General features: G+C 46.9%; 1 protein-coding gene across 2 annotated transcripts; it reads right to left on the minus strand.

Moving 5' to 3' along the window:
- Positions 1 to 2,243: 2,243 nt before the first annotated feature.
- On the minus strand, positions 2,244 to 8,115 carry Lratd2 (LRAT domain containing 2). Of its 2 annotated transcripts, none has more exons than XM_028753880.1 (2): positions 7,541 to 8,115; positions 2,244 to 7,021 (listed from the first exon to the last, which is right to left on the minus strand). In XM_028753880.1, the coding sequence occupies exon 2, from the start codon at positions 6,923 to 6,925 to the stop codon at positions 5,993 to 5,995; it is 933 nt and encodes a 310-aa protein (XP_028609713.1). In that variant the 5' UTR covers positions 6,926 to 7,021; positions 7,541 to 8,115; the 3' UTR covers positions 2,244 to 5,992. The 2 variants fall into 2 exon arrangements, with proteins under 2 accessions (XP_028609713.1, XP_028609714.1); XM_028753881.1 differs by lacking the exon at positions 7,541 to 8,115 and adding an exon at positions 7,114 to 7,211.
- Positions 8,116 to 8,851: the final 736 nt, after the last annotated feature.

The raw sequence follows: 8,851 nt of genomic DNA on the forward strand, positions 1-8,851 counted from the left end.
TTAGGGACTAGATCATTTCATATTTTTAAAAATATATATACACTTTTTTGTGTTCTGGCTCCTAGTGAGAAAAGCACATGAAAAATTATATCGGAATCAAAATGGAGACACTTCTATCCACTCTAACAAAAGCCAGGAAGCCATGCCTAGTTATTACATGATTGGCCAAGAGTCACTACAGCAAAAGGCTCTGCTAAAACCACAAGCTTACACAAAAGCTATGCAATCTTTTACCATCAGAACTATAAGGACAACTGCATGGCAACTGTCTGTTCAAACACTCTTGTTAGCTACTGAGGCTAAGGGTTATTGTTTCTCAAAACCTGTGTCTTTAGGACAGTTCCTCTGGCCTGAACCTGTTTGAGCACAGTCACAGTTTAGCACGACTTGATTGTCCCCACTACAACGATGCTCTGTTAATTCCAAATAAGTATCATTCTTCTTTGAAGAATCTCTGATTGCTGTTTTGTTGTCCCAGATGGACACCAGGCTGAGCTCAACACCTTCTGGCCCTTCATCATGCTCAGGACCATATCTCATTGTGATTGTGAATGCATTTCTTCTGCAAATTGCTATATTTGTTTAATAAGCAGCTTTCCCTAGTAAATTCATAAAAGGAAATAGAAGCCTTTTTTGCGCCTATTCTGAGCCTGTTCATTTTAGAGCTCTTTTTAAATACTTCTGAACATGTCATTTTCCTACATTAAGCAAGCTAAGTCCACTGAAAAAAGTAGGAACAGCAGCCTCCATCAAAACCATCAAATAATATGTGCCAATTCTGCATTAGGCTCCCCTCCCCAAACTTTGGATAATGAGAACTGTGAGACTAAAGACTTCTACAGCAGAAAGAAATGAGATCTTGCCACTTGGGCTCCTTTTAACTTAGTTCCTCTTTGTTACATAAAAATTTCAGCCTGTTGACAAAGGCTGGGGATTTGAACCTTTTGATACTGTGATGGTAATTTCAGACGCTGTGCTGGTAAGCCTCTTAGGTACCCTTTTAGATGGCACATCTGTTCTACCAACTGCATGTACCTATATCCCTTGTCATGCCAACAGTGCCATATGGTTGCTTTTCCTGAGGCTGTGAAGCCACGTAAGTAAGGCTCAACGCAAGCTGCTGAACACAGAACTTCCCACTGCAGACTCCATGATAAGTGTATCTTCTGTAACACTCAGGTTGATTTTGAAAACCGTGTACTGAACAGTTATATTTGTTGCCGCTGGCCTGGATACACAGGTATCCTGTGTGAGACGTACATAAATAAACGCAGCAGCAACTCCTGCCAATTTGTGGAGGATTGTGCCGAGAGGTCCTTAGAGGATCAATAGGGACACACTGCAAACCTGCCTTCCTCCTTCAACTACCTTGAAGCCTCAAGGCTACATTTGTATCTGCCAGCCTGGATTCACAGACAGGAACCTAGCATAACTGTCTTTTGAGAGGCTCCACCCAGCAGCTGACCAAAACAGATCCAGAGACTAACAGCCAAATTAGACAGGGGGCTTGGGACGTTTTGGGGAAGAGTTGAGGAAAGATCGAGCAACCCAGAGGGAATGGGAACTCCACAGGAAGACAAACAGAATCAACTAACCAGGACCCTTGGGGGCTCCCAGAGACAGAATCACCAACCATAAAGCACACATGAGCTGGACCAAGCCCCTCCCGCCCACCCCTGCAAATATGTAGCAGATGTACAGCTTTGTCTTCATGTGGGCCTCCAAACAACATGAGCAAGAGGCTTATTCTGACTCTGTTGCCTATCTGTGGATCCTGTTCCCCTAACTGGGCTGCCTGGGAAGATGTGCCTAGTCCTAGAATGAATTGAGGTGCTAGGGTGGATCAGTACCTGGATGAGGGGGAGACTTCTCAAAAAAGGGGAGTGGTGGGGAGGAGGGGCTGTATGAAGGGGAACTGGAGAGGGGGGCTGTGATCAGAATATAAAGTGAATAAATAAATTAATAAAAAAATTAAGAAAAAAAAGAAAAAGAAAGGAAAACCGTGTAGTGAAGATGTGTCGTTATAAGGTACTTTTCATGAACACAGAGAGCAAAAGGCAACTCGTGATTAATTCCTACATAGTAAATATAAGAGTTTGGGCCACTAATTGGATCCAACAAACTATTCACTGAACAATGCAAGGATGATACCCACTAACATTGCAGTAAGTTGAACAGCTTGAATTAATATTTAAAAACATGTCAAAAGAAAGGGTGTCTGTGGAGAAACGAATGCAATAAACTCTAATAATAGATGGTTTATTGGGAATCCTCATAACATTTTTCAAAAGGACTTGACAGCTTTCATTTTAATAAGACAGAGTGAAGAGGAAATGGCTTAAAAGATGTCATCAATCTTTTATTTAACTAAGTACGGCCCTTCATTTTGAAGGAAATGATACAATTTTGAACTGGAACCACCTTCTCAAGAAGTGGTGAAAGAAAACTGATTTAAACATACAACTGTCTATCAAATTAAAGTTCCTACAATTTTCTGGGAAATAAAATGCCTGTGGAGTATGTATCCTGATTCGTAACCAAGAGCAAGACATAATGAAAAGACGAATAAAACAGTCAAATTTATCAGAATCCTGATTTTTAAACAATTCACAAATAAAATCTAATTTTCCAAACAAATCCGTCGGATGACTATATGATCACGCTCAATTCTATTTTAATTGTTTTTAAAAAATGGCGAGACAAGCACATGAGATCAAGAGTCTTCAACACAGTGGATCCCATTTTAAGAAAAAAAGAAAGAAAGAAAGAGAGAAAGAAAGAAAAAAGAAAACTAGTAGTCCTTAAATTTTCTTAGCTTTCCATAGTATATGTCATATAAAATTAAAGTTTTGCTTCCAAAAAAATAATGTTGTCATGTGGTTGTCCTTGTCCCGTGGTGCCAAGCGGACCCGGAGCACCGCAGCTTCGAGAAGCTGAACCACTAAACCATTTTCATAAAAACTAAAAATTTTCTTCAAGATCTGGAATAAAGTCTTCTGCTAGACACTTAAGTGTTACAAAGTCATTTTAAATTAAATGTGGAATAAAAGCTACAAAAGTACGAGTTCTTTCGATACAAAAAGTTGTGTAGCTGAAGTTGTAGGCTCCTTTTGACGTACATAAGCAGTCTCAATAAAATATTTGCTCGGGTAAGAAAATAGAATTTGTCTGGTTTCTTTTTGTACGTGTTCCACAGGGTCTTGCTTATCCCTTCCAGAGCTTCAGAAAAACCACTGGAATTAATATTTCTTTCCTTCAAAGAGCAACGTTAATTCACAGTACAAAATAGTTCTATGTTTTATTTCTAAAGAGAGACAAAAATTATTAATATATTTTCCCCCTAAAGTGCCAGATGTAGCCGTTGCCAGGATATTAAAGTAAAAAATGTTTTCCCCACAACACTGCAGTCTTAAAAACTAAGAGATGACATGACACTGTATCTTAAGACCCCTAAGTTGATGTAGTTTACTTTAGAGCAGTGGTTCTCAACCTAATCCTGTGACCCTTTAATATGGTTAGTTTCTCATGTTGTAGTGATCCTCAACCATAGAATGATTTTGTTGTTACTTGGTAACTATAATTTTGCTACTGTTATGGATCGTAATGTAAATTCCTGACATGCTACATCCAAAAGGATCAGGGCCAGCAGGTTGAGAACCACTGCCTTAGACTTTCTACCCCCTAAGAAAACGTTCAAGGTGTTAGCTCTTCCTAAGTATTACATATTTGGCATTATTGGTACCCAGCAAAATTGCTGGTAGCACATTCCAGAAACCATCATCTGAAATGGATCAACTTTCAAAGAGGAAATGTTACAGGTGGGTGGATTTTAGGAGTTCTTCCTTTGGGGTCACTTCATGTATAACACAAGTCACCTGCTACACTCAGTATGATCTTTGAGGTCTGAGGAAGAAGGCAAGTACGGGAGAGCAGGGAGAGTTTGCTATTCCAGTGCTGCTTGGGACAGCCGTGCTGATTCCTCCCCTCCTGTAGTCTACACAGTGGGCATCAACTTCCACGTTCACTAGCCCAAATCTGTTAGATACAGGTTTCCCTAAATAACATCGTCTGTGTTTATCTTTTTCTGCTGTTCCATGGACAAGACATATAATCAAATACCTATGAGCTCATTAAACACGGAAAATCAGATCCATATTCCCAACTAGAAAATGGTTCTCCTCCAGTGTCCCAAACCAAGGCTAGTGTGTACGTAGCTCATCTTTACCATCCAAAGAACATGGACTTGCTTGGTACGCACTGTGAAAGCAGGAAGTGCATTTGATGCCTTTATAATTAACGAAAAGGTTTCATGCTGAGGTACTATGAAGATCTAGGCTTAAAAAATAAAAGTGTGATTTACAGAACCCCAAGCAAGAAGCCCACCAATGACCGTGGCTTCGGGACACTCAAGTAGGGCTTTGTTCCAATGACTAAGAACTAGTTCCAGTGTTATAAAGACTGGCACAAGCAGCAAAGGCCTTTAACCATGTTCAGCTTTTGAGAGTAGTTGACAGACTGCCCATAAGCACTCAGCAGTCAAAGGTCTGCCTGCAGTTCAGGCAACAGGCTGTAGTGGTCTTAAAGACTTGTACTAAAGTGCATGGAAGTTCAATGGCAGACCCAACTGCTACCTGTTCAGCCTGTTCACATGCCACCATTACCAACCTATGTTTGGGACTGTCATCAAATCTGTTTTGACCATACTACATGGTATCTGTGTCTGATGCCACCACTCTTTTAGAAAAGGGCTCTGAATAGGATGCTCTCCAAGCCACAAAGAAATTGGGTACAAATAACAAGACTGTACCTTGAATTAAACTTCATACATCACGGATGGCAAAATAACCCTAACCCTACCACGGCAACTGTCTGGTGAGGAAGGGAGACCAGGGAGAGAAAAACAAAATCAAAATGAACCCTAGATCCAGCTTGGGTTTTAAAGGGTTACTTTCACCACTCAGCAAGGAGACAAGGAGAGATTTAATTCTTGCCAGGGTAGCACTGGTTGATTCCCTAGAGGATACTTTATGGGGTGGCACAAGCCAACCCCATCTGTGACCTGCAGATGAACACGCCAAGCAGGTTTAATTAGATCAGAGACACAAAGGGCTATTGCCTCCCTTGATAACAACACGACAGCTCTAAGAGTCCACAACAGCAGGCCAAAAACACAGGAGGCTGAATGGCACCTTAATTGAATCCTTTCCCTGGCTGGCCCTTGACAATGATTTACTTGTAACCGGGGAAAGAGTTGAGGAGCCAAAGACTCCGCTTAGAGCCAGCTTCCCAAGAGGAGGTACTCGGGGAAGGGGGAGGAGGGAGATAGGGAGGGGGAGGTAGTAAAATCCGTTTGTAGCCTGTAGCCTGAGTTTGCTCAAGTATTTGCTCCACTTAATACAGGGCTGTTTGGTTTCGGTCTGCTGCTCCCAGATCTTGTAGTTTCAGCAGCCCTGTGCCCCGGGAATCCCATAAAATAAATCACTCCAGCTTCTAGGATCCCAAGCACAGCTCAGTGGGAGAAGCAGATAAGCAGTTCTCCCAGCTGACCCGAAGCGGCTCCTCCCCAATCCTCTCTGGCCTTTGTACCCTGAATCCTCCAAGCTGAGAGCAGGGAGGGATCAAGGAAGACAGAATGCAGGGCAAACGTGCTCTGAGATTTCCCCCAAGCCTGCTTGTCTACGAAGGGTTGAATTTGGTCCCTTATCTGTAAGGGTTGAAGCCGCAAGCAAGTTCACACTTTACCCCACCTCAGAAAGGAAGGTGGACTGATGAAAATGCTTCCCATGGCCACCCACCAGCCAATCCTACCTGCTCCCTAAGTCCCCTTCCTCCTCCCCCGTCCAAAGCCGGCTGTGCATTTCACCAACTCTGCTTTTTTCCAAAAGGCCCAGGAATACGAAATGGGGCCCAAGTGTAGGGGATGGGGGAGGGAGAAAGGGTGTGTGGCCGCTGCAAACAGCTTCCTTTTGTAGCTCTGAGCCCAGGTCAAGTATCAGTGCACCGCCGAGTCTCCATTCTCCTCCTCGGAGCCCGATGGAGGGGGGCGCAAGGGAGACGGTGTAGTCCGAGCTGCGTCGCTGTCGCCCTCATCCGGCTCAGCCGGGTGTAGGTGCGTGGCGAGCTCCTGCAGCACCGCCGCGCGTCCGATCTGGTCGTTGCGCCGCTTTTCCATGATCAAGTCCTCCAGGCTCTGGAACTCGAGAGTGTGGCTGCGCTGAGCCGAGAGCTGAATCTGCAAACGGTAGGGCTGCTTGCCGATGCGCAGCTCGCCACCGATCTTGAACTCGCGTTTGCCATAGCGGCACCAGGCGGCAAAGCTCTCCGAGTTGCGCCAGCTGAGCTCCCGCTCCTTGGCGCCCACGTGGGCCAGTGCGTTGCGCACTACAGCGCTAGGGCTCAGTGGCTTGTAGCGATACAGATCGTTGACCACACGGCCCCGCCGGCCCTGGCTCGCATCGGTCAGGAAGCTGTTGCTCACCTCCAGCCGGTGCAAATGCACCACTTGGAAATTGCCCACGTAGACAGCCCAGTGCGGGTATTGCGCCTGCGATACAAACTCCACCAGGTCACCCGGACTGCACTTGTTGAGCAAGTTCTCCGGTGTGTAGGTGCTCAGCGCTGCCGAGCCCGGCGCGAAGCTTTTCTGATAGATGCACTCATCACGATAAAACACCGAGCATTCCACCTCGTGCTGCCGCGGGTCGTAGGGCTGCGGCGGGGGCAGGGGAGGTCGGTCCCCTGAGTCGGACAAAGCTCCGCCATCAAGCCCCTGGGGCGGTGGCTGAGGTTCCACATCCTCGTCGTCGTTGGAGAAAATATAAGAGACTCCAATGCGGGGCCCATCGTCTCGATCCACGCCGGTTGGGTCGGCCGTGGGAACTTCCTTGTAACTTAGGTGGGTCAGTTTCTCCACCTGGTTGCCCATTACGCTGTGGACACTCGTTCACAGGACTTCAAGAGGAGAAAGCGAAACCACCATCAGAGTCATTGGCACTGGTCCCCGGGCAGGGGCTAAAGCCACCTGTTGGAAGAGAAGACAAGGGAGATGTTTGTAGGTGCCACTCCAGAAAAAGGCGTTTGTTTCTGGAAAAAGAACGGGTGGGGGCCGAGCACCTGGAGCCATTTTAGGGGAAGTCTGGGGGACGAGCTTCCTCGCGTTTCTCCACCTCTAGGGTCACGATCACTGGAGACATGGCCACTCCAGTTTTCCCCTTCCCCCAGCTATCACCTGGCCCCAGCGAAAGCCCATTGCATCAGCAGCTCCGACAGCTTCCGCCCGCGCCCTACCTGCCAACCCTGGGCAGGAGGGGGAGAAGGAAATAGAAACTTTATTCCAATTTCCTTCTCTTTCTTAACTTCCCCTCTCACTCCGGATCCTAACTAGCCCTTTGACTTCCTTCGATGCCTGCACCCCCTAGGAACCCGTAAGGCTCCTTCGGCGTGGAGGTGCCAGGTGAGCCACACGACTTGGCTCACCTGCCACAAGTCACTGCGGCTGGCCGGCCCCTCCCCCGCGCGCCTTCCCTGGGGTTCAGATTACCTGCGCCGACTCTCTCCCCGAGACGTAGAAGCCCTAGGGGACCGGGAGGGGCACCCTGCCGCACCCGAGACTTCTAGGGCGAGTTCGCAGGTGTAGGCTCCGCAGTGTCTCCTCTCCCAGCGCAGACCACGGTGAAGCTGGGCTTCGGGGAAGGACGCATTTCTCCCTTGCCGCCCCCCGCGGCTGCGTAGAACCCCAAGACTTGAAGACTGGGGGAGGCAATGACTGTTCACGCTCGTTGCTGCACGACCCCTCACGCAGATTTCCGGGAAGATGGGGCACGAGGAGGAAAGCAGAAGAAGCTAGCCGGGCTTCCCAGGGACCGCAGCTCCCGCTCGGGCTAGGCGAGCAACAAGCGCCGGAGCGGGAGGGACGGGATTGTAGATCCGGCTCGGGGCTCCCGGGCGGGAGCGCAGCCCGTGGCATTTAAAGAGACAGACGAGGCTCCAGGAGCTCTGGTCTTTCCTGTATCCAGCTTAGTCTCTTGGAGCCCCGCCCCCGCCCCGTCCCGCCCACTAAGGCTGCTCCGCCCTTCCAGGGCCACGCCCCCTCTGTAGCGGGTTTAAACCGGGCTGGTAAAGAGTGTACCTCCCGCGGGAACGGGCTTCCTCCACGAGTCCCCTTGTCTTTCTATTATTCTGAGTTGGGGTTCTGAGAAGTTGGAAGTCAAACGCCACCTGCCAGTAAAGAAATGCAAGTGGTGAGATGTTGGTCTTTCTTCCTCTTCTCCTTCCATTTCTCCTTAGATGGAGTATCTAAAAAGAGGGAGAGACTGACTTTTCTTATCCAGAACGTTTTTATGACCTAAAGTAGTCTATGCTGCAACAGTTCAAGAACCGCATCAGCTAAAACCTGTTTCCATAGAAAGTAATATTTTAGGATAGTAAAAAAAAAAAAATTTTTTTTCAGAAAGAGGAAGCAGTATAATACAGGACCTAGTTGACTGGCTCCCAAAATCCCTGTTGACGATTAGGTGTCCCTCCAAGTAAACTCAACGCTAATTTCATAGCCTTCTTTGTTTTCTATTTCTTTTCTAGTCTTGAAAGAAAGCATACAGAAATGGGGTGGGGGTGTAGAGTTGCCTAATTGTCCTTAAATTAAAAACAAATCAGCAGAGACCCCTGGTGAATATATTTCCTTCCTCCTTACATAGAGAGGGAAGTGACAGCCTTGTTGGTTATTAACCTCCACAAGAGGACACTTCCTCCCCTGCTGGGTTCATTTCTCTACCCTAGACCTTAACTACTAAAATGATTTTTTTTTTGCTGCTGCTGCTGCTGTTTCTTCTTCTTCTTCTTCTTCTTCTTCTTC

This window comes from Grammomys surdaster, unplaced genomic scaffold (assembly GCF_004785775.1).
Source record: "Grammomys surdaster isolate TR1022 unplaced genomic scaffold, NIH_TR_1.0 125974, whole genome shotgun sequence".
NCBI lineage: Eukaryota > Metazoa > Chordata > Mammalia > Rodentia > Muridae > Grammomys > Grammomys surdaster.